The sequence below is a fragment of the Suncus etruscus genome, chromosome 18 (genome assembly GCF_024139225.1).
Source record: "Suncus etruscus isolate mSunEtr1 chromosome 18, mSunEtr1.pri.cur, whole genome shotgun sequence".
In the NCBI taxonomy this organism is placed as follows: Eukaryota; Metazoa; Chordata; class Mammalia; order Eulipotyphla; family Soricidae; genus Suncus; species Suncus etruscus.
This window is the reverse complement of record NC_064865.1, coordinates 55,251,704-55,277,462: the sequence shown is the minus strand read 5'-3', so window position 1 is coordinate 55,277,462 and position 25,759 is coordinate 55,251,704. Positions and strand designations below refer to the sequence as shown.

The 25,759-nt window shown below is 38.7% G+C and overlaps 1 protein-coding gene and 1 pseudogene across 1 annotated transcript; one reads left to right on the top strand and one right to left on the bottom strand.

Annotated features, from left to right (window-relative positions):
- The first annotated feature begins 4,354 nt into the window (after window positions 1-4,354).
- LOC125996112 (ethanolamine kinase 1-like) lies at window positions 4,355-6,300 on the top strand (annotated as a pseudogene).
- Window positions 6,301-14,139: 7,839 nt separating this feature from the next.
- On the bottom strand, window positions 14,140-25,026 carry LOC125995847 (probable small intestine urate exporter). The gene is made up of 9 exons (XM_049764816.1): window positions 24,888-25,026; window positions 23,747-23,980; window positions 23,580-23,667; window positions 23,308-23,364; window positions 18,353-18,360; window positions 17,888-18,020; window positions 17,601-17,748; window positions 15,674-15,764; window positions 14,140-14,320 (listed from the first exon to the last, which is right to left on the bottom strand). The coding sequence occupies exons 1-9, from the start codon at window positions 25,023-25,025 to the stop codon at window positions 14,186-14,188; spliced, it is 1,032 nt and encodes a 343-aa protein (XP_049620773.1). The 5' UTR covers window position 25,026; the 3' UTR covers window positions 14,140-14,185.
- Between the last annotated feature and the right edge of the window lie 733 nt (window positions 25,027-25,759).

The following is a 25,759-nucleotide window of genomic DNA, read 5'->3' as shown; positions in this document are numbered from 1 at the left end:
ATGATAATGAGCATACAGGTCAAAGCATTTCATAGGTTTATACAGTTTGAATCATCCAATGATTTTTTTTACAGAAAAGGAGCAATTTTCTGTCTGTTCAGCCCCTTCATGACATCATTTCCCCCCAACTCCTAGACTGATGGCACGCAGAGATACAGGTTGAACCATTCAGGTGGTCCCCTAATCTACAGGGTGGAGAACCCGTCTGGTCAACCCCTTCGTAACATCATTAATTCCACTCCTCATTCCGATGGCATTTTTGTGATATGGGTAGGACCCAGATGGTCTTTAGGTGTGTAGTGATTTGGCCTGGGAGGACCCCAGGCTAGCAGGGTGGAGGTGTCCCATGCGACCAGGATGGAGGTACTGGGCTAATGGGAGGAGGAAGTTTGGGGTCCCATGTTTCTACCTCAGGCAAGCTAGTGACAAAAGCGAAAATATCACTAAACTAGATATCACCCTATTCTATACCTATTAATTCCGTCTGTGTTATAACTTTTTCAGTGACTGTATGCAATTATTCCTCCCTAATCTTCAAGGGCTATCTGTCCTCTGCGGGGATCTCTGCGGTGTTCAAGGTGTCTGATGGAAAACAAGATGTCCTTGCATTCCTTGGAATGTTCTTTGTGATTTACAGTGGTTTGTGATTTTTGTGGCTCCAGGAATCAGCTGTCTCCTTGAGCCTAGTCTTTTTACCTTGACATTGCAGCCTATGACTAAAGTTGCCATCCCATCTATTACTAAGAAATCACTATCCCTATTAAAAACTATGAACATATGGGGCCGGGCGGTGGCGCTGGAGGTAAGGTGCCTGCCTTGCCTGCGCTAGCCTAGGACGGACCGCGGTTCGATCCCCCGGCGTCCCATATGGTCCCCCAAGAAGCCAGGAGCAACTTCTGAGCGCATAGCCAGGAGTAACCCCTGAGCGTCACAGGGTGTGGCCCAAAAACCAAAAAAAAATAAAATAAAATAAAAAAAAACTATGAACATACTATGTCAAAAATATCCATTCTTTCATAAGTTATGCAGATTGTATAAGTTTAAATTTTTTGTCAAGGAAATATTTGTCAAGTGTGCTTTATCATCAGGCGCCAAGCTACCTTAGGTTTGGGGAATCCGCCCGGCTATGAGGGCTATCAGGGACCTTGGGCAGTTAGAGAAAAACTAGCTAATATAAAAATAAAATACTATTTTCAAGTCAGAAAAACACAAAAGTTAAAAGGTTACACCCCAAAATCAAAGGTCACCTCTTTTCCAGACTCAACACCCTATGTCACCACCAAATGTGACCCACCGATTTTTACTCCAAAAGGAAGAAAAAAATGGTCTAATAGGCTGGAATAATATTAAAATGTCTTCTAACAATGGGTACTAATTTATTCAGACAAAATTATCAAATTGTGTATACCAATAAATGTTATTTTAGCATGTTGATTGCTGAACACAAGATTTCTTCTTTCTTTTCTTTAGAGAGTATATTTGACTTTTTTCAAACAATCACACGTTTCTTAGATAGATCCTCATTTGTCATTGTATGGTAATTTTTAATGACTAACATGATTTATTATATTTAAGGAAGATTTAAAGGAAGACTGTTGATTATCCAAATTTTACATTGTGCTGTCCTTGGTAGCACTGATTTTATATTAACTACATTGAATTTTCTATGGTTTTATAATGATTACATTTCTCCACTGGCTTTTATATTTTCTCAAAATTGTGAGATTTTTTTCCATTATCTGGAACGATTCCCTTAGCTATAAACTGTAACTCCACCCCGGTTTACAGTTAACTACCTGCAAGTCCCTCCCATTTGTGGGAGGAGTCTTTGGCAGATATGACCTGTAACTTTACCTGCAAGACCCCGCCCATTTCATGGGAGGGGACTTGGAAAGGTTAGATAAGGGCTTTGACCCAGGGGATTAGGCTCTTTTGGATCTTTGCCAGCATAGAGGTCAGAGGAAAGATGGCTGAAAGGAGTTAAGACGCAGGGCAAGCTAAGATGGCATGCGTAAATGGTTAACAGCCACATCTGTTGGCCAGGGCAATGAAGCCTGCCTGTGAGTGAGTTCAATACCCATCGCTTTCCTGGACCCAGACCTGCCGGTTAATGGGGAATGAAGCCACGTGGCCAGTGCCTAAGAACAAAGGCCTCCATCTCCATCCACCATCCAAGTCCATCCTAAGGTCTTAATGCAACAATAGGCTAATCTTTTCCTCAAATATCCAAGAAGGTACATCTTGGAACACTGATCTTTGAGGATAGAAATTCTTTGATAACCTCAATTTTTGTTTCCCATTTCTCTTGGTTCTAGCTGCTTTGTAGGTTCAATTTCAGCAAGTTTTTTTCTTCAAAAACACATTTCACTGACATTTTTAAATATGTCAGCATAGCTCAACAAGCCACCAAACCACCAAATCATCCCAGATAGATCCATGTCTGAGCTAAAAATTCTGGCCTTCTTGGAATGGAGATGGGCAGATTCCTCTTCCTTCTACCTAGACTCAGTAGCCTCCACACCCAACCTCCTCTGCTATAAAAAAAAAAGGGGGGGGTCGAAATCCACAACTCCTAAAGCAGCATGTCCCTTTTCCAAAATTCACAATTCTTAGAGGAGCACAGCAAATTTGATGGGAAGGTTGCACGAAAGCTCACCAAGTGAGAGCTTCTCACCAAGTGAGAACAATAACAGAAAACTCAACAAGCACTAACCAGCTTGGTGAGTCTTTAATGAGTTTAGGAACACCATTGTGAGATATGATAATGATCACAAATTGTCTTTTAATGGCCTATATTCTGAAAATTCCATTTTATATTTTGTTGCAGCAGCAATGTAAAATTGGTATGTATCTGCTAACAAACATATTTTGGGGTGGGAAGGCAAGTTATTCCTTATAATTTTTAAATATATTTTTCTTCTATTATAATGTAAATAGCATGGTCACAGGAGTGTTAACACTTACGGCTAAAAGGCTTCATGAAAAGATTAGGGTATAATTCTATTATTAAAAGTCAAGCCAAAATAATTAAGAGTGCTTGGGGCCAGTGAGGTAAGGTGTCTGCCTTGCAAATGCTAGCCAAGGAAGGACCTCGGTTCAATCCCTCAGCGTCCCATATGGTCTCCCCAAGCCAGGGACGATTTCTGAGCATTTATCCAGGAGTAGCCCCTGAGCATAAAACAGGTGTGCCCCCCCCCAAAAAAAAAACAAAAGAAAAATAATTAAGAGTGCTTAAGAATTTTTATAATTTGTTATAAATGTATAGGTTTTTGTTTTGCATTGTGTTAGGGGGCCACATCTAATGATGTTTTTAAAAACTGTTTTTGGGGATTGGTGAGTCACCCAGTGGTGCTCAAGGTTTACTTCTAGTTCTTTCAGGGATCACTCTGGTAGGCTTGAGGAATCATATGGGGTGCCAGAGATGGAACCTAGGCCTGCCCTTTTAGCTGTACTATTCCTCTGACCCCTTTGATGGTTTTATTTTTGTAAAATGGGTTGCTTTCCTACATTTTAGTTGTCTAAAATATCCTAAGGGGAAGTTAAGTGAAATAGAGGGGAGGAGAAAAGAACAATACATATTAGTGAAATTCTTGGGAAGTGGGATAACCAAAATAAATCATTCAGATTTGAAGAAATAATAAAAGCTTCAACAACAGCTTTTCTAATTTTTTTCTTTATTTAAGCACCATAATTACATACATGATTATAGGTGGGTTTCAGTCATAAAAAGAACACCCCCTTCACCAGTGCAACATTTCCACCACCAATGCTCCCCTTCCCCACCCCCTGTCTGTATTTGAGACAGGCATTCTACTTTTCTCATTCATTAACATTGTCATGGTAGTTGTTAGTGTATTATTTTTCTAACTGTACTCACCCCTCTTTGAGATGAGCTTCATATCGAGAGCCAGCCCTTCTGGCCCTAATATCTGTTGTCTCTGGGCATTATTACAATAATGTCTTTTACTTTTGTTAAATACCACAAATGAGTGAGATTATTCTGTGTGTCTGTCTCTCTGACTTATTTCACTCAGTGTAATAGATTCCATGTATATCCATGTATAGGAAAATGCCATGACATCATCTCTCCTGATGGCTGCATAATATTCCATTGTATATATGTACCACAGCTTCTTTAGCCATGGTGTTGAAGGGCAACAGCTAAACCACTCTTAGAAATACACCATAGGAACATAAAAACAATGCAAAAATATCTTCTTCACACCTATATTCATTGCAGCGCTATTCACAAAAGCCAGACTCTGGAAACAACCAACAACAATAGCTTAAGAAGTTTATAGACTTCGGCACAGAAGAGTGTTGCAGCGAGCAGTGCAGCTGCTGTCCAGTAGTGGTGTCCACTGTTGCCTATGCCATGGCCAGTTACATCCACTTCCTGCCTGTCTCCCCAGAGATGTCCAAGATGGATGTGACAGTCCACTATCAGGAGTAGGGCTGCCAGGAGTGGGCCCCAAATCTCCTGCAATACCTGTGGCTGCTCTGGGACCCCCAGGAGGTGACCTTGCAGCTTTGAACAGATGGAATCACAAATAAACTTATTAGCTGTATAGCCTCTTGAAGGATTCCTCCCAGTTTTTTTCTTTTCTTTTTCTTCTTTTTCCAACAGAACCACAGAACTTGAATCATCTTGTTCTTCCTCATAAATTGAGAGCAAAAAAAAAATAAATGGATGGTACCTGGAGCAACCAGTCATATGATACCATGAGTGGAAATAAAAAATGATCAGACTTAAGCACCACACCCAAAGTCAATGAAACCAGAATAGGTACCCAATCTACAACAAGCTATACACAGAGGCGAGCAGTTACACTAGCAGTGCATGGGGCCAAGGGGGAAGGTATGGGATGCATGCTGGGAACAGGGGTGGAGAGAGGACAACACTGGTGGTGGGAATGGCTCTAATTCACTGTCACTATGAACCTTTAATATTACTGTGAAAGACTTGTAATTCACTTTGATCACAATAAAAATATTAAAAAAAAACAAAATTTAATGGCTGTTATGTGGGTGATATAATGGATGACAGCAATCAAACAGGGCTGCTAAAGGACCACGACGAGGAGGTGAAGAGTTCGTGTGCTGCATACAGGCTCACAACTGTGCCTTGCAGCTCTACAACACCTTCAATCATGGACTCTGCTATGAGTTTATTTAGGGTAAAGCCCTGGATCCAAAGCCCGTCTGCAACCCTGCCATCTTCAGGCCTATTGCACTTTCACTTGCTGAAATCCATGCTCTCCATGCACGTAACGGTTGGATTTCCCAATCTAATCTGTAGCTGAAAATGGCAAAGGATTTCTCTCTCATTTCCACAGGATTTACAGATGAAGCCATAAATTAAAGGTCCCTAAGTCGGGGGCCGGGTAGGTGGCGCTGGAGGTAAGGTGTCTGTCTGCCTTGCAAGCGCTAGCCAAGGAAGGACCGCGGTTCGATCCCCCGGCGTCCCATATGGTCCCCCCAAGCCAGGGGCGATTTCTGAGCACATAGCCAGGAGTAGCCCCTGAGCGTCAAACGGGTGTGGCCCAAAAACCAAAAAAAAAAAAAAAAGGTCCCTAAGTGATATACCAAAGCTCTCAGGTTCTTCAAGAAGAGATGATTTCGACGAAGGAGAATAACTTTCCAAATTGGGCTCACCTGTGTCATTTGGCATACTGATCTATTGTGTAAGAATATAATATACAAGTTGATGTACAGTTTATTGGTTATGAATATTCTGGCTACAAACTACCTGGCATATGATGTTAGAAATCATTTGAATGAATTTTCAGGTGAGAGTGACGTAGACTATATTCTCTATCCAAATAGAGAGAACTACAAATCCAGTGGCTTTGTTCTTAACTTGAAGTCTACAATGCATATAAAGATTTTGGATCTGAAGTAAGCAAAAAAGGGGGTGGAAAAACTTTTATTCCTGTCAATTAGTTTGCTTTGGCTCTTATTTCTTTTCTTTTCTTTTTTGGTTTTTGGGCCACACTCAGTGATGCTCAGGGATTACTCCTGTCTCTGTGTTCATAAATCATTCCTGAATCAGAAGCATATATGGGACGCTGAGGATCGAACCAAAGTTCATCCTGGGTCAACTGCATGCAAGGTAAATGCTCTCTACCACTGCAACATTGCTCAGGCCCCTTGGTTCTCATTTTTGGGGGGGAATTGTGGGCTTTGATTCAAGCCAAATACTATACCACTGAATTTGATTTCCTTGGATATGCTATTGTTTGTTTTAACCAATACTTTAACAGGACGCCTGAGGTTACTGCAATAAAATTGCTGGAGTAAAGGAAAAATTAGTTATGCCTAAGTAGCTGAACAATGCCTGTGAATTGTTTCTTAAGACATTCAAAAGCCAGTATTTGTTAAGATTCTGTTATTTAATTTGGTTATCTTGCTTTAAGAATTATGCCTCTAAATAACCAGTCTTTTTCAAATAGACTAAATGATGTCAAGAAATATACCTAATGCTATCAGTATGTGTGGTGGAATAGGAATTTGTTAAATCTGCAAAAAAGGTATAAAGTTGAATCCTTTAATAATTTAATCTGTGTTATATAAATTATTTCTTATAAATCTAACATGATTCTGTAACATCTTCTATCTGTGTCGTTTGATGAGTATCAGCAATGAGTGCTCCAGAGATTTCTTTTGATTTCACTTTAATAAATTTAATTTTAGAAAATATTTTAAGCAATCAAGTGTAACCTTTATCAATACATTTTAAGTAAAACAAATTATATACTCTTGAAATGCCAGGGATTGGTATAGATTTCCTTTTTTTTTTCTTGTTTCAATTTTTCTTTTATTCCAAGATGGTAGAATTAATTACAAGCTTAAAGTATAATTTAGCCATTATAAGTCAGGCACCTAATTTTACTAAAGACAAATACATATTTAAAAGAGATCATGGAACTGTTCACAGTTCAGAGGAAGTAGCTTTTATATAATGTGAGAATAAACTTGAAAAAGTTGTTTTTGGTGGAATTTTCATTTTGGGGATATTTTCTTAAAGTATGGAAAAAAATAATAACCTTGAGTTTTTATTCTTACTATTTTACTGCTTTTTTGTTTCCTGACTTCTGAAAGTGCAAACAATAAATACCTTGAGGAATTGTGAGAGGAAGGATCATTTTCCTATCTTCCTCCCTGTTCAGACTATTTTGGATGGAGGTTTACTGAGCCTTTGTTGACTGTGAAGAGCTGCTGGCTGTGGCACTGGGCATATGTGAATGTAAAGGGGATAACGGCTTTCACTGTGGCCTTCAGGGTCTGCAGTGGCATTGGGGAACAAAATAAGATAATAAAGATATGTTCCCCATTCTTTGAACAGATTTTGGTGTGATATGCTACTTCCCATATAGTTTGTGGGGATCATCCTGTAAAATAGCAGCATTCAAAGCTGCTTTTATTTTTATTTGGTGGGGGGCATATAAAGAGTTCTAAAGGAAAAGCATCTCTCTAAAATTTGTCCTGTGGCTTGCTGAGGTGTCTGTTGCCTTTTATGTTGAGCTACGGAACTTGAGTGTTTTATCTAATCACTGATAGTAAGTTCATTTTGTAAATATGAAAATGCTTGTCAGAAACATGGCATTCGCTATGCTCACTATTATTCAATAAATAATAGACCACAGGGGCCTAAATGTGTTAACAAGCTAAGTTCCACCTTCCCCCCTCCCTTTGTTCCTTACATACGTGTATAATCATACCTGACCCATAATATTTGATTCCTCTCTCCCTGCTTTTGAAGCCAGGTCTTTGGTTGTTGGAAATCAAAGATAGATGGTAGTATTATTGCTCACATAATCACTTGAGATCAATATGAGCACAAAACGCCTCAAGTTGGCCTGTCCGCAATGTATATAAAAATGTAAATAAAGACTTGCAAATTAGAAAAAAAGAGAAGTATATAGCCTTAAAATCCATTTTCCAATAAGCATTAAGAGTTTTTTTTGAAAGAGAAAGCAAATATCACGAAGCACTCAGAATTTCTACAAAATAATACCAATTAATTCTTTTGTAGTCTCACTTAACATCAATGGTCTAAACACATCAATTAAGAGACATAGGGGAGAACAGATCAGAAAATTGAACCCAATGTTGTAAGCCTACATGATACATATCTGAGCAAGCGTGATAAATGCAGGTTCAAAGGGTAACAAAAACAGAAGGACAAATACTGTTATTTCTCTTTTTTTTCAAGACCTGCCCACGTTTGCAAGTATGCTCTAATAAATTTCTACATTTTGCTTCTGATTTTGGTAAATTCTTTTGACCAATCCATATAGTCCATCAAATGGAATGGCATGGTGTGTGTGTGTGTGTGGCATGAGAAAGATTGTTTCTTTTGTTTGTTTTAATAAATTGGTGCATACTAGTACACAGCTACAAGTTACTTATATGTTCTGACCCATGTACTAGATAATTTTAACATATGTGAATGACACCAAATGTAGTTACACAAACCAACATGGCACTGCATATGGTCTCCTAAGCAACATCAGGAGTGACCCCCTGAGCACAGAGCCTATGGTAAGACCTGAGCAGTTCTAGGTGTGGTCCTGAACCCCCAAACACCAACAAACAAAATATATGACTTTGTTAAGGAAGTAGAATGCTAAGAGGAAAGATATCTGGAGTCATGAGTAGAGGGACACTGACACTGATGGTATTAGCAGTTTCGTTCACGAAGAGGTAGTTGGGCAGATATACCCCTGGTGATGGTGGATGGAGTTCAGCTTCCAGCCATAGCCAGTCTGGACATGACCAGATGTTTTTGTGTGCTGGTGATTTCTTCTCTATTATTGGAAGATAGAAGTTTTGTACCCCCAGAGATGGTGAAATCTCATGTGGCCCTAGAGTCTTTCCTGGCTGGCACCTTGCAACTACTCCTGCACCATTGTTACTCTTCTCCCTGGATACTCTGTGTTTCCTGGGAGATTCACTCTCATATTCTCTATTTCTTTGCCTCTGTTTTTCTCTCTCTCTCTCTGTTTCTCTCTGTTTCTCTCTCTCTGTTTCTCTCTCTGTTTCTCTCTCTGTTTCTCTCTCTGTTTCTCTCTCTGTTTCTCTCTCTCTCTCTCTCTCTCTCTCTCTCTCTCTCTCTCTCTCTCTCTCTCTCTCTCTCTCTCTCTCTCTCTCTCTCTCTCCCTGTCCACCATACTTCTGATTCATCTAATTTTAGGACTGTTTGTCACAAGGAAAAACCTGTGGGAGCAACCAATATTAAGCTATCACAGAGATAAAATATGGAATTGGCAAGCCAGTTGCCAATGGACTTCATGGATATCACATTGCAAAAGAGTTCTCTTTATAAAAACAGAACAAAATATCACTTGTTGGCAGCTTTGTCCTGCAGCGCTGGCAGAATTTTGATGAATCCTGCTTTAGAGAAAAGTGGGTTGCATGAACCACAATGAAATATGAAATATGAAGAAATGAAACCACACAATGAATGTATGGGGAAAACACGTTCTGGCAAGTGTGTTACAACTTTAATCTCCAAGGTAGGAGTATTTAAAGGGGTAAAAATATAGTCATATTATGAGAGGAATGCTCACCTTTTGTTTCTTTGCAAAGTACAGAAACTTATCAGTGTACATTATTTGATCTTTAAAACAATATACATGGGTGGCTCTAAGTGGTTTGTAATCTTAGAATAGAATATAGTTCAATTAGGACTCCAAAGAACAAAAGGAAAGTGAACTTTTACATTTCAAAGTAGTTCCTTTCTGGCCTGGCCCTAGATGTCATACTGATGTAAAGCAAGAAATCTGGTTTCCTGTAACAAATTTACTTTGCCTAAGGAAACAGGTCTCTAGCTTAGGGGCTAAGAGTAACTTCCTAAATTCTGGTTTTAAAAGAGATAAAACTTATATGAAAGAGGTACAGAAATATTAAGATTCATATTATGTTAATGCTGTGATACACTTGTATCTGAATTTGTCTATTTTTAATTACTTATAAAGCATAGAATACAGAGTGGAAGGGAAGCCCTTCCTTAAAATCTAGGTGTGTTACACAGTGCATTATACTACATGGTGTACAAGAGATCACACTGAATGGGTGAAGGGAAACTAACTTCCAAATCCTCATGCCATCTTTCTCCTTAAACTGTTTCGCAATCTATATTTTGAACTGCTTTTATTCCTTTTCAAAGAGGTCAGTCCCAATTCCCCCTAACTCTTGTAAACTCTAACTTTTGTAGAAAAAGAAAAATTCTCACAAATATCTTTTGTGAATCATTGTATTCAGAGAACTAAAAACAGTACAATAAAAACGTCTGGTTTAATATGTTTTCCTCAAATTACCTTTCTTGCCCTATGATACTTTAGATGAGACACGTTACACACACAAAAATGTTATTAATAAAATTAACAATAAATAATAGTAATCCAGGGCAAGAGCCATAGCACAGTGGATAGAGTTTGATCTCCAACATCCCATGTGGTCCCCCATATGGAGTAATTTCTGAATACAAAGCCAAAAGTAACACACCACTGGGTGTGACCCAACCAACTACAAGAGCAATAATATTAATAATAATAATAATAATAATAATAATATATCCCAAAATAATAAGCTTCCAAGTTTCAGGGGCTATGTATATAAGACTTTGGTTTCTGTCATTCCCTCATATGATATTGAATTTATTTTTAAAAATATCTTTATTTGAGCACCATGATTACAAGCATGTTTGTAGTTGGGTTTCTATCATAAAAAGAACAACCCCCTTCACCAGTGCAACATTCCCACCACCAATGCTTCCCATCTAATTTCTTTTTCTAAAAAACTATATAACAGGGGCCAAAATGATGGTGCAGCAGTAGAGCATTTGCCTTGCATGCTGCTGACCTAGGACATATCTCAGTTTAATCCCTAGCGTCCCATATGGTCCCCCAAGCTAGGAGCAAGTTCTGAGTGCATAGCCAGGAGTAACCCCTGACCGTCACCTGGTATGACCCAAAAAACAACATATATATGCATATAGATAGATAGATAGATAGATAGATAGATAGATAGATAGATAGATAGATAAATAGATATACACTGTATTTTCCAACGTATAAGATGACTTTTTAACCCATAAAAAACTTAAAAGTCATCTTATACACTGCTATACTGCATGCTGAAGTTTACTCCAGCTTCGGGGATGAGTGATCTGCCCCCCTCTTACCACTGCATTCCATCCAGCTGTCAGGCATCATCACTCAGTTCTCTGCTTGTTCTGATTCATCTTTCAGGGCACACAGAGGAGCTGAGTTACCGAGCACTGCATCCCATCCAGCCGCCAGGTGTCATTGCTAGTATGTGGCTTTCTGGTGCTCAGTCCTCTGTTCAGCTTATATGGGGCACAGAGGAGGCGCTCTGTCTCCCTCTAGCTGTCCTATTAATAACTTCACCCCATCCAGCTGCTCTCACAATTAAAAAATCAGTCATTCATATAAATGACAAATGTAAACTGATTGTTGGCATTCCAAAGTCTAGCTTTATTAAACATGTACTGTTAACCTTTGAGGGTTCTACTCTTCTCTTATGTTTTTTAATTTTCATTTGGTGTGGATTAAAAGAGAGGTAGTCTTACACAATGAATATAGCCCAAACCCTATATTTTAACAGAAAAAGTAGAGGGTCGTTTTATACGCCCAGTTGTCTTATATGCCGGAAAATATGGTATATATGTACACGTACATATATGTACATATATATAACTGATTTTAGTATGTGATATAAAATCGTTTATTATTGAGTTTCAGACATAGAATACATACCACCTTTCACCAATGCACCTTTCCCACCACCAGTGTCCCCTGTTTCCTGCCCAGCCATCACTACCCTCTACCTGTCTCTGGGGCAGGCATTTTGCTTGCCCCTCTCTCTATCTCTATTTCTCTCTCTTTCTCTCTTTCCTTTTTTTATACTGTGATTTGCACTACTGTTAATGAAGGTGCAATACAAGTCACTCTATCCCCCTTCAACATGAAGTTCTTGTTCAGAGTGATCAGTTCTAAATATCATTGTCATAGTGGTCCCTTCTCTATTCTAACTACACTCACCCCTCTTTGTGGCAAGCTTTGTACCATAGCCGACATTTTGACCCTCATCTCTTTTGTCTCTGGATATTATTTTACCATACTGTCTTTGATGTTTTTAAATTCCACAAATGAGTGATATTATTCTATGTCTATTCCTTTCACTTTGACTCATTTCACTTAGCATAAAAACCTCTATATACACCCATATATAAGCAAATTTCATGGCTTCATGTTTTTTCTAATGGATGCGTAGTAGTCCATTGTATAGATGTACCATAGTTTCTTTAGCCATTAATCTGTTGTTGAGCACCTAGGTTGTTTCCAGATTCTGAAAATAGTGCTGCAATGAACATGAGAGTGTAGAGGGCCTTTTGTAATGTTTTGTGTGCCTATGGTATATCTCTAGGAGTGGTATTGCTAGATCATATGGGAACTCAATTTCCAGTTTTTTTGAGGAATATCAATATTGTTTTTCAGAAAGGTTGGACTAGAGGACATTCCCACCAGCAGTGAAACAGAGTTCCTTTCTCCTAGCTTCCACATCAGCACTGGTTGTTCTTTTTCTTTGTGATGTGTGCAGTTCTCTGTGATGTGAGATGATACCTCATTGTTGTTTTGATTTGCATCTCCCTGGTGATGTGGAACATTTTTTCATGTGCTTTTTGGCTCTTGCATTTCTTCTTGGCTGAAATGTCTGTTTTTTTGTCTCTCCCCATTTTTGAATGGTGTTTGACCAGAATTCTTCTTGGCTTCCTCTTTTTTTCCCTTTGGTTTTTGGGTTTTGGGCCACACCCGGTGATGCTCAGGGGTTACTCCTGGCTATGCACTCAGTAATCACTCCTGGCTTGGGGGACCATATGGGATGCCTCGGGATCGAACCTCAGTCCAACCTAGGCTAGCGCGCACAAGGCAAACGCCTTACGCCCTGCACCACCACTTCAGCCCCGGCTTCCTCTTTTTGTTGTGTGAAATTGTTCCTTAGGCCCTAGTCATTTTGCCAAAATGATTGAAGAACAATTGTTTCAGGGCCAGAGCCATAGCACAATGGGTAGTGTGTTTGCCTACACATGACCAATCTGGGTTTAATCCCAGCATCCCATATATGACTTACTATTACTGCTTTATTATAGGCTTACATCTCAAAAACAGCTAAATAAAAAATATATGAATAGGTGGGAAGGAATGAAGAGTGGCATCATTCCCTCTCCATGACTGGTAAGTTTTCCATTGTCCAAGAACTTCCTTGTGTTTATCAAAAACTCTTGAAAACTTACTATTTAGGACTCTAATGAGAGATTTTGATAATGAATTTAATCATTGATATGTAACTGAATTTCCATAGGACATTTTTATATTGTTGTTTTGTTTTGGAGCCATACCCAGCAATACGCAGGGTTTACTTATAGATTTGCATTTAGGAATCATTCCTGGCAGTGCTCAGTGCTCAGAGGGCCATATGGGATGCTGGGGATTGAACCTGGGTGGGCCACATGTAAAGCAAGTGCCTTACCTTTAGTACTATCTCCCTAGCCCTAGTAACTCAAATCTCCAAAGCTTCTGTCCATGGTGACTAAATGACGGAGCTCATCATTCAGAATGTTCCACTCTTCTAATGTTATCAGAGCCCTTCTAAAGTTTCCTATCATGGTTCTATCAAGGGTCTCAATCACCAGTTATCACTTTTGCATACAACAAGCATTCCCATCATTTCAAAAATAAAAATTATTTTAAAGCTCTATGTCCAAGATACAGGCTTAGAACAAACATTATAAGGGAGGAATTTTTCCCCAGAAAAGTGTATGCTTTCAGAGCTCTGGTTAAGAAACTGGGACAGGAAGCAAAGGCATATTTCTCATTATCTCACAATAACACTGGAAAGATTGGTTAAATACATGGAAGTACAGACACATCAATGTTTCCAGATATTGACAAATAAATATAGACTCTTCTTTCTTCCCATCTCTTATAAATTTCCAGGCAGAACTTTCAGTATTACAAAGCTAAGACCTCAGAGAAGATGCTGGTCAAAGTCCATTCAAATCAAATAGCCAATCAGTCAAAGAGGAACAGAAGTACAATGTCAGGAAAGTTAAACAATGAACCAACTACATCCGGATGTAAGGTGTCCCTTGTTTGGTTCAGAATTGGGTGAATGACTGCTCTCTAGCCCAGTCCTGGACCTCTGCTTTTCCAAAGATGAGGTAGATGATCAAGCCAACTAATCTAATAGCAATTGAAAGGAAGAAGATGTTGCTCCAGCTAGATTCTGAATCCTGAAAACAAGAAATTACATGTCATTCATGGTCTACTTAGTTCTTATCCTAACTATGTATGTCCTTTTGCCTCCATCCTCAACTCTCCTCCAGCTTCCATGGGCTACCTGTCTGTACCTGGAATAAAGAGTATGCAACCAGTGTACTAGCATGTCCAATTTTCTGCCCCCCACACACAGTCATTTGTCTGACTTCTGGGCTTCCTTGTTTTTCATTAAGTCATTCATAGCTAAATTTATTTAAAATGAATGTATTTTGTCCTCTTCTCCCTAATTTTTTTTCATTTTCAGTGTTCTGTCACATATTTAACTTGTTTGTATTTGTTGGGGACTGACTTGTTTGAGGCCATTTTGCTATTCTTTCTGCCATAATCCAGCCTTTCACCTAAAGGCTACATGCAGTCTTGCTGTAAGTTCTTGGGCCAAAGAGAAAGGAAAATGCAGCTGCAAAGTATAATTAATCTTTTAGCCCGGAGGAGAGCAACACAGCCCAGTACCATTCCCAGAAAAGAGGCCTTACTCCCTTAACCATATCCCTGAGTTTACAAGACATTCATTATTGTGTATATGCTACATTGTCTGTTCAAGATCACTGAGGCAAGCACATCTTGCACCACCTCCTGATAGTCAAGCAATTAGGAATGCAGCTGGAAGGTCACTAGAAATTTCCATGGAAACAGCACGTTCATCATGACTTGCAGATCATCCTGCCTCCTAGCCCACTGCCCATTTCCTTATTTGGAGAATGATTTACTTTCTTTGTTCCTTGTAACCTGATATGTATTCTTGCCTTGTATGGACCTTCGCACCAAAAGAATGACTGACATCACCTTTGTACTGCCCCCTTCTCCTTCACTATATAAGAAGGAGCTGTAGCCAAATAAAGTTGCCCTTGAGCAGTGAGACATTGCCTTGGGTCTTTATTATTAACCTCTCTCAGATTTTTTACAGTGTGGTTGTGCTTCTACCCAGCAAAATAGGAGTGCGGTTGTCTGAGAAGTCTTCCCAGCTAATTCCTGCTGGCCAGGCCCCCCTGGGGGGCTTCAGGACCCCGCATGTATTCATCCTCAATTATTTACTTTTCTATAAGTGTCACGAGAGCAGGGACCTGTGTTTAGTCACTTAGAAAAAAATGCATGGCTTGTGCTAATGTTCAATACATATTTTTTGAATGAGTAGATATGGAGTAATGAATTAATCACAGGGAAAACCAGGAAAAGCTGATGTTTTCCATTTTTAAATCATTTTCTTGACAGTTCTCAGTCCATAGCTATAAGAAATTTAAACCTTCAAAAAAATAAAGGAACTGATAAATTTCTCTTATGAGTGTTTTCATTAGAACATTTTAAGTCACTTGATTGAGTAAATATCCAGAAACAGTTGGAGAAATGGCTCCGGCTATTTGTTCAAAGATCAGTGCTAATCCCTTGAGAAAGGCAGCATACCTGAAAGGGGAAAATAATGTAGAGCAAGATGGCATAGGATGAGAACATTCTAGCACAAAAGCCTCATCTCAGCTCATCTGTTGCTTTCTGAAGTTATCTCTGGGAACAATTGGTCCTACCCTAAACCTTTGTCAAGCCTGAATAAAAATAACTAGTGATTTTTAGTTGAATTCTCTGCTATGATCTAATATTCCTCAGGGTTTATCTACATTAACTTGCCAACACTTCAGCAAAATGTACACATTTATGGTTTTTGGGCCACACCCGGTAACGCTCAGGGGTTACTCCTGGCTACGCGTTCAGAAGTTGCTCCTGGCTTGGGGGACCATATGGGACGCAGGGGGATCGAACCACGGTCCGTCCAAGGCTAGCGCAGGCAAGGCAGGCACCTTACCTCTAGCGCCACCGCCCAGCCCCTGTGGGGCTGGCAACTAAATACTCTATTACTGCATCAGAGACTGACCAAATTCTGCATTGTTGAGGAAGAGGGGGGTGTCTAAAACACGCTTCCTTAGGTAGAAAAGACATTTCATGATTGAATTAGACAACTACATATTGCATTTATCTCAGTAGTTTATTATCAGAAGATGAAGTGTATATACCCTGTTGACTGTGAAAGAACCCTGGGAGCTACAATTGGTAATTTCATTATACTGATATTTTACTTATACCAGAGGTAAATTCTTCTCATGCTATCCATTATCAGTACCAATATAAAATCCTTTCAAGAGCACATCCTATGAAGTTTCCTATGTTCTTTCAGTGATCTGACACCAGGATGCATGATACAATACAAAGAATTTGCTAGAACAACTCGAGCTGTTGTGAGTAGAGTCTCTGATTCCTGTTTTGATCCAGGAAAAATTTAAATTCAGTGGTTCTGTTGCTGTGAATATCAACTCGTCAACCCTTTAAGAAAACAATATGAACGCGTCTCAGAAAACTAAGAATTGAGCTTCCATATCACTTAGCACAGGGGTCTCAAACTCAATTTACCTGCGGGCTGCAGGAGGCAAAGTCGGGGTAATCCTTGAGTGCAAAGTCAGTAGTAAGCCTTGAACATTGGGGCCTGTGACCCAAACAACTAAAACAAAACAAAACAAAAAAAGATTCCTCTAGGGAAGGGCCACAAAATGTTGTACGGAGGGCCTAGCAAATCTGCTTCTTGGCATCTACTCCAAGGACCCTAAAACACTTTTTAAAAGACATTTGCACTTCTATGGACACATTTTGACTCTTTTCACAATAACCAAAAATCTGTAAGCCATTTGAGTATCTAAGTATTTGGTCTAGAACCTGTGGTATGTATATGCAATGGGATACTGTTCCGCTATAAGAAAAAAATGAGATAATTTGCTGCTATGTGAATGGAAATGAAGGGTATCTTGTAAGTGATGTCAGTCAGAAGGAGAGAGACTGATAAATAATGATATCTCATATGTTGGATATAAAAGGAACGGCACATAAGAAAAAGTTAAAGACAATATAACTTAAGGATTGTTTATAGAACTGAGGTCACCAAGGAAAAGGGGATGTGGATAGTTTGGAGGGAATCCTGAGTCATTGGTGAAAAGAAGCAAGTACTCTGGTGGAGGATGTGGTTTTGAAAGGTGGTATGTATAACGCTCTATCATTATCAGTATTGTAAGTACTGCTACAAAAAATAAAAATGTCACACGCACACACATACATACAAAAGAAAAGTTCTCAGTGGTTAACTAACTTCCATGAACTTATCTGGGGATAGAGCTGTGTTCACATTCCCTCTGACCTATTGAGCATATTGTTAGCATTGAAGGCCCTTTGCTGTGAGAATAATGCCAAAGGAATTCTTACCGTGGAACAATATTCATCATGTTAATCATCACTTCAACATAAAGGCACGTACCAAAGACACAAGACACTATTAAGAAGGCAAGGGTGGTGACCTGGCTGGATCTCACCCAGTTCAGAGACAAGATGAAGGCTCCTGAGCAAAGAACCCCTGAAGCAAGAGAAGACACACACACACACACACACACACACACACACACACACACACACACACACACACACACACACACTGAACTAGGGTGCTGTCCCAAGATTCCCGGAGCCAACTTTTTATCTACATGGTTCCTTACCTACAGCTGTGAAGAGTTTCCTGATTGTGTTAAGTTTAAGGAGCTTTCTGAAGTGCAGAAGATCTGCCAGCTTACCTTCAAGGATAATGCAGAAATATCCCAAAACAAATGGCAGAGATGACAGGAATCCACTCTGAAGACCAGAGATGAGGTGAAGGACAGTGTCTCACTACCTCATGATAACATTGATTCGTTTATGTGATGATTGTCTACATAACAGGTTTCCTTTATATACATATTACATTGTATACACATAAATTTCCATATTGATTCCAATGTTTTCAATGACTCAAGACAACTTTAAGGGCCAGGAAAAATATGCACATAATTTGGGGAGAAATAATTTATTTACATTATAAAAACACATTATATAGGATCTTCATATATAAATATGACCTGAAAATAAAAAGTGTAAAAAAAAGTATATGACCTTCTATTTTAAAAAAAAAATGTTCTGTGAGATACCATTTTTCCTACATTAAATTATAAAAAAAATAAAATCCTCAAATTGTGAGGACTCATTATCATTAGTAACCAGTGGAGGGAAATAAGACAATAAATATAAAAATTCCATGTATGGGGCTTGCCTTCTCAAACCCCTGGTTGCCCTTGAAATTGTGTTCCTTTCTCTCTCCCGTTCATTGTCCTTTCTTTAAAAAAAATAAAATATGGGGCTGGCGAGGTGGCACTAGAGGTAAGGTGTCTGCCTTGCAAGCACTAGGCAAGGAAAGGACCCACGGTCCGATCCCCCGGCGTCCCATATGGTCCCCCCCAAGCCAGGGGCAATTTCTGAGTATGTAGCCAGGAATAACCCCTGAGCATCAAATGGGTGTGGCCCGAAAAAACAAAAAAAAAATTACTTGGTTGGGTGGGTGGTTTTTGGCCACACCCAACTGTGCTCAGGGGTTACTTTTGGCTCTGCATTCAGAAATTGCTCCTGGCAAGCACAGGGGGTCGTACGGGATGCTAGGATTCAAACCACCTTCCATTTTGGATTGGGTGCATATAAGGCAAACGCCCTACCACTGTGCTACTCTTCGACCCTTTCATGTTCTTTCTAAGTCAATGTTGTCCAATTTAAAAACTATCTTGCTAGGACCAGAAAGACAGTACAGTGGGTAAGCTTCTTATTTTGCATGCAACTGACTCGGGTTTGATCCCCAGCATCCTATATGGTCTCCCAAACCTGCCAGGATGAATTCCTGAGTGCAGAGCCAGGAGTAGCCTCTGAGCATCACTCGGTGTAGCCAAAAGACAACCCACCTCAAAAAAAGGGAAAAAACTACATTGCTTCACTTTAAAAAATTTTTATGTTTCTGGATGTGACTTTCTTGCAAAATTTATACCTAACATGTATAAGACTTGAATTCAATTCTCATTATCAAGTGTATATATATATATATATGTGTGTGTGTGTGTGTGTGTGTGTTTTTGTACATGCATGTATATTTGTACAGCATTTACTCTTGACTGATATATGCTTAAACTAACAGAAATAACTACACAAATATGATAAATACATAATGTTTTATAGCAGCATTGATCAATGATTAAAAACAATTTAAATGCCACTCAGTAAAAGTTTTATGTGAAAATATTCCACCAGTATAGTCTATAAAGAATACCAGCAGTGCATAATGGTTTGTGTAAATAAATTAATTGGAAAAATAACACACATTTAAATATTGTGCTGTCTGGCAAAGAAGCAAAGAAAGATGATATAAGAAAGTAAATTTAGGCCCGGAGAGATAGCACAACGGTGTTTGCCTTGCAAGCAGCCGATCCAGAACCAAAGGTGGTTGGTTTGAGTCCCGGTGTCCCATATTGGCCCCCTGTGCCTGCCAGGAGATATTTCTGAGCACACAGCCAGGAGTAACCCCTGAGCACCACCAGGTGTGGCCCAAAAACAAAAAAAAAAAAAGAAAGAAAGTAAATTTATAAATGTCACTAATGCATGAAATACACAATAGTCTCAATAAAAAAATTTAAAAAGGAAGTAAATTTGTAGAAAGAAAGAAAGAAAGGAAGGAGGAAGGAAGGAAGGAAGGAAGGAAGGAGGAGGAAGGAAGGAAGGAAGGAAGGAAGGAAGGAAGGAAGGAAGGAAGGAAGGAAGGAAGGAAGGAGGAAGGAGGAAGAAGAAGAAGAAAGAGAAGAGAGAAAGAGAGAAAGAAAGAAAGAAAGAAGAGAAAGAAGAAGAAGAAAGAAAGAAAGAAAGAAAGAAAGAAGAAAGAAAGAAAGAAAGAAAGAAAGAAAGAAGAAAGAAAGAAAGAAAGAAAGAAAGAAAGAAAGAAAGAAAAAGAAAAAGAAAAAGAAAGAAAAGAAAGAAAGAAAGAAAGAAAGAAAGAAAGAAAAGAAAGAAAAAGAAAGAAAGAAGAAAGAAAGAAAGAAAGAAAGAAAGAAAAGAAAGAAGAAGGAAGAGGAAGAGAAGAAAGAAAGAAAGAAAGAAAGAAAAGAAAGAAAGAAAGAAGAAAGGAAGAAGAAAGAAAGAAAGAAAGAAAGAGAAAGAAAGAAGAAAGAAAGAAAGAAGAAAGAAAGAAAGAAGAAAGAAAGAAAAGAAAGAAAGAAAGAAAGAAAGAAAAGAAGGAAAGAAAGAAAGAAAGAAAAGAAAGAAAGAAAGAAAGAAAGAAAGAAAGAAAGAAAGAAAGAAAGAAAGAAAGAAAGAAAGAAAGAAAGAAAGAAAGAAAGGAAAGAAAGAAAGAAAGAAAGAAAGAAAGAAAGAAAGAAAGAAAGAAAGAAGAAAGAAAGAAAGAAGAAAGAAAGAAAGAAAGAAAGAAAGAAAGAAAGAAGAAAGAAGAAAGAAAGAAAAAAAAAGAAAGAAAGAAAGAAAGAAAGAAAGAAGAAAGAAAGAAAGAAAGAAAGAAAGAGAAGTTATCTGTGAAGTAGGCTGAGAGAATAAGAGACTGGGAGAAAAGGAGTGGGAGAAAGTTCTTTCCTTCTTTACCTTTTCATATACTTTTTTGATTTCACATACCAGGCAATGCTCAGAGGTTACTCCTGTCTCCGAACTCAGCAATCACTTGTGGAGGGCTCTAGCAACCATATCGGACTCTGGGGCTCAAACCCAGGTTGGTTGTGTGCAAGGCAAATGCTTCCTTGCTGTACTATCCCCTGATTATTAGAAGGAACTCTATTTTCTTCCTATAGTTTTTAAAATGTTGAACTGTTATCAATTTAACTTCTAAATTAAAATACTCCTTATAAAAACAAACAAAAAGAAGAATAAAAGAGAGACTAACCTTGCTATGTATAGTTCAAATAATGAAAACTGGATGCCTAACTTAGGCTTTTTTTATTTTATAGATGAAAAAAAAATTTTGTCCAGGCTATGTGCAGGACAAAAATGTCCCTAAAACAACTGGAGTCCAGATTTCTTGATTGTCCTCCCCCCAAAATGGGAACGCTCTACTATCTTTTCTCAAGTTGCTTTTTGAATCACTTCTCACTCTACTCAGCCTCAGTCTTAAATCATTCAGCTGCCAGGCTGGGGATATTGCTCAGACTAATAACCTTTGGTCTGACCCTTTCATCCCTTCTTGGTCTGGCCTCAGAATGTGACTTAATTGGCTGTTTCTATCCATCCTCTTCTATTGGATAGGTCTCAGCTCCAGCCCCTCTGCCTTTGTGATTCTAAACTTAACACCCACAGCCTCCTTGCAAGCTTGAGTAACTGACTAGGACCTCTACTAAGAAGACCTTCTCATTTGGAAGCAGAGATAAGACAGTGGGTAAATAGAGCATTTGCCTTGCATGCGGGGGTCCAGGTTCAATCCCCATCATGCCACATGGTCCCTTGAACCTCGCCAGCAATGATTCCTGAGTGAAGGGCTAGGAGTAAACTGAGTACCTTCACATATAGCCCCCCCGCCCCGCAAAAAAAAAAAAAAAGGCCTATTCTCTGCTGACCAGTGAACATTCTTCCTCCTGGAAAATTCAGTCAACTGAGCACTACTTACTACTGTTTTTTTATTCCAAATGATAAGAATAGCAGTAATTCAATGGCCTTGGGAATTGTAGCCTATAGCAATCTAATAGTATTCACCAATCAGTAGCCCAATTCCGACACCCAATCACTTGGTAATTGGTAATTTCATGGTCCTTAAATAAAAATATTTTTTAAAAATAAAATAAAATTTAAAAATTAATAAAACAATCACCTAGCCTGAATTAAAAGATACCATTAAGACTTGGGACATTGGTGACGGGAATGTTGCACTGGTGATGGGTGGTGTTCTTTACATGACTGAAACCCAAACACAATCATGTATGTAATCAAGGTGTTTAAATAAAAAAAAAGATTTCATTTTGATATTTATACTTAATTACAAAAATAAATGTTCAATTCGTACAGAAAAATGCCATGAAATCTAATTCAAGTTTTTATAAAAAAATATGGAATGGGAGTGAAATGTATTAAGTTGAAAGTAAAATTGATTGAAAAAAAAAGAGCTTTACATAATTTTATTTATATTCTATTATTTTCTCACATTATCTCTATCATTCTTTGAGGATTTAAATGTTCACACTATATTTTCTTGTAATAGAATGTCTCCAGAGGTGTTTGGGATTAATAAACATAAATAAAACTGATTAATATGTGTTTTGTTAAATGAATGTATTTTAAAAAAATAATAATAAAATAAAATAAAATTTAAAAATTAATAAAACAATCACCTAGCCTGAATTAAAAGATACCATTAAGGAAAACTGACATTATGGTGGTAAATATGGCATTAGAATATAGTACACATAAAATGCTATCATTAACAGTCTGATGAACTATGGTACTTTGATAAAAAAAAAATAGGAGCAAATATAAAATATTAAAAATTCCTATTATTCGGGGCCGGAGAGATAGCATGGAGGTAAGGCATTTGCCTTTCATGCAGAAGGTCCGTGGTTCGAATCCCGGCATCCCATATGGTCCCCTGAGCCTGCCAGGAGTGATGTCTGAACATAGAGCCAGGAGTGAACCCTGAGTGACCCCAGGTGTGACCCAAAAACCAAAAAAAAAAGTTTCTATTGTTCAATCAGAGCATTTATTAATTTTGTGGAAAAACATATATATACATATATGTATATATACATGCATACATACATGTGTGTTATACTTGAGTAAAATTTTAGAAAATATTGCCATAATCTTTATTTAGAAATTTATGTCTTTCTTTCTTTTTTTTTTTTAGAATGAAAACTTTTATCAACACACCTGTTACCCCGAAGAGCCCGCGAGGGTGGGGGGGAACTAAAGCGCATTCCACTGGGGGCCGAAGGGAAGCTACATCTGCTTTCACAGCCCCCAAAGCCAGACATTGGGGTGACCAGATATAAAGCTAATGGTTAGTCTAGTTCCTGAGCAGACCCTCTAAGAAACCTCATAAACGTGAAAGTCTAATGCACTAGGTGGAACTAAAAGCAGGGACCTAGCAAAGCTAGGATACCACCAAGCAGAAAAATGATGAAGCACCCCAGTGATGATCCTAAACAAAGATGGGAAGAATGATCCATGCAAGAGAGTCAAACTTGAGTGTGTGTTCTTAGCACACTCCATATGTCACCTCACAAACCCTCCTCACATAGCTAAATTGCTCTGTGATTGAAGAGATTTACTAGTCTATGCTGTTTCACTACAGTGATTCAGTGTCTGTCTTATGATAGTAAGAGCACATTCAATTAAAACTATGATCCCCATTACCTGACATTGCGATGGTAATAAGTTTATTCCTTTCCAGTGGAGGGGCCCATTTGATCCAAATGGAGTATTGACTTGTTGTTACATTAACCTAAAACAAAATCATTTTTAGCTCTCTGTGGTCACCTTGGAACTCATATTTCATTGATACTTAGAAAATATCTTCATACCTGTGCTATGCCTTGGACTATCCAAAGGACAATAAGCAAGACCACCCCAGTATCAGTTGCCAGTGGAATGAACAGTGTCAGGATGGACGAAATACACACGCTAACTCCAACCACATACTTGGCTCCATATATTCCAGATAGATAACCACTAGGAAGGGGAGTGAAGAATGAGACATAGTTGACAGAGCCGAAAATGATTCTCTGGATTTGAGGATTCCAGTCATATACAGGGGCCTAGATGATAAAAGGAAGGTTGCTATTCATTTGTATTATGAGGATTTAAGCAGCAAAACCAAAATTCGAGTTCTCTTAAATTTCACCTCTCCAATTCCTCCTATCTATCAACTTCTCCAAGAAATATATATATATATATATATATATATATATATATATATGTATATAAGTACCAAACATAGGCTTTCCCCATATATAAATTTCCCCCAAATATAAACTTTTGGTTTTTGGGCCACACCCGGTGGTGCTCAGGGGTTACTCCTGGCTGTCTGCTCAGAAACAGCTCCTGGCAGGCACGGGGGACCATATGGGACACCGGGATTCGAACCAACCACCTTTGGTCCTGGATTGGCTGCTTTCAAGGCAAACACCGCTGTGCTATCTCTCCGGGCCCACATTTTTTTTTAAATGCAAGAAGAGGGGCTGGAGTGACAGCACAGCACGGAGGGCATTTGCCCTGCACACTGCCAACCTTGAATGGACTTGGTTTGATCCCATGCATCCTATATGGTCCTCCTGAGACTGCCAGAAGCACTTTCTGAGACCAGTGCCAGTTGTAACCCCTGATCATTGTGGGTGTCGCCCCAAAACAAAAACAAATGCAAGGAGAATAATAGGCAAGACAATAAAAGATGTTGTGAAAGAACATAAGTCTATTTTCTTCCAAAATATATATTAAGGTTTTTTTTGTCAATTTAGGTAAAGATATTATAACCATAAATGGTAAAAGGTTTCTCTCAGCCTTAGTCCTGATTACACTCATAAACAATAAAATTCACGTATAATCTCCCAAAATACATATTATGGTTCCTATGTGGTAATCCTTGGAATTTAGTAGATGCTCCAAAAGCACCTTTACTTCAAACTATTTGAGTCAAAGAAGTAATTTAATGTCTCGTTGACTCACCATTGCCTTAATTTCTTCCTGAGTTTCATTCCAGTTGACATTGAAGACAGTCAGAGGCTCTTCTTCGAAGGTGTTGGTTCTATTGGTCTGGGCTGAGGTGTTGACCATTGCAGGCATGGCAATGCTTAAGCCCAACATTTGGGTGAAAACAGAAATATTATAGAATTGCAAAATGATGGCCACCAAGTATCGGACTGCAAAACAGCCTGAAGTGAGAAAGCACAGGAAGGCTTAAAGGTGAATTTCTTTTATCCTACCCAAGTCAGGAAAAGGTAGAAGGTTGGAGTCTAGAAAGCAGAAATAGAAATAAAACATATAATGCTCCTGGTGTCTAGCAGATACTTGTCCCCCTAGAAAGTGAGTGGATTCCAAAAACGACCCTAGAACCATCAGTTGAAGAATATATGGAGTTGGCTTGTGTGAGCATTAAGAACAAGCTTTAAATATTGTACCTAGTTGAACTAATGAAAAAATGGAAAAAAAGAGTTTCTTTAGGGAATTAGCTGGAAACTTTAAAGGTATACAGGGCAGGTAGGTTCTGGCAAAGATAAGATGACATAGCTATCAGCAAAAATTACTTCCAACTATGTATATACCTTAAAAATTAATGGTACCGGGGCCGGGCGGTGGCGCTGGAGGTAAGGTGCCTGCCTTGCCTGTGCTAGCCTAGGATGGACCGCGGTTCGATCCCCCGGCGTCCCATATGGTCCCCCAAGAAGCCAGGAGCAACTTCTGAGCGCATAGCCAGGAGTAACCCCTGAGCGTCACAGGGTGTGGCCCAAAAACCAAAAAAAAAAATTAATGGTACCAAAAAGATGTGTATTACTAAAAAGGAAGTCAAGCTGACAATGAAACCAGATTTTTTTTAATTC

Bases quoted from the DNA above. Each gene is read 5' to 3' on its own strand.
- LOC125995847 (XM_049764816.1), bottom strand. From the start codon at position 25,025: ATGTTGGGCTTAAGCATTGCCATGCCTGCAATGGTCAACACCTCAGCC. The intron at 23,365-23,579 runs GTAATGGGGATC...ATCTTTGTTTAG, and splicing joins TATTACCATCGCAATGTCAG to GATCATCACTGGGGTGCTTC. The intron at 17,749-17,887 runs GTAAGGAACCAT...CTCTTGCTTCAG, and splicing joins GAAACTCTTCACAGCTGTAG to GGGTTCTTTGCTCAGGAGCC.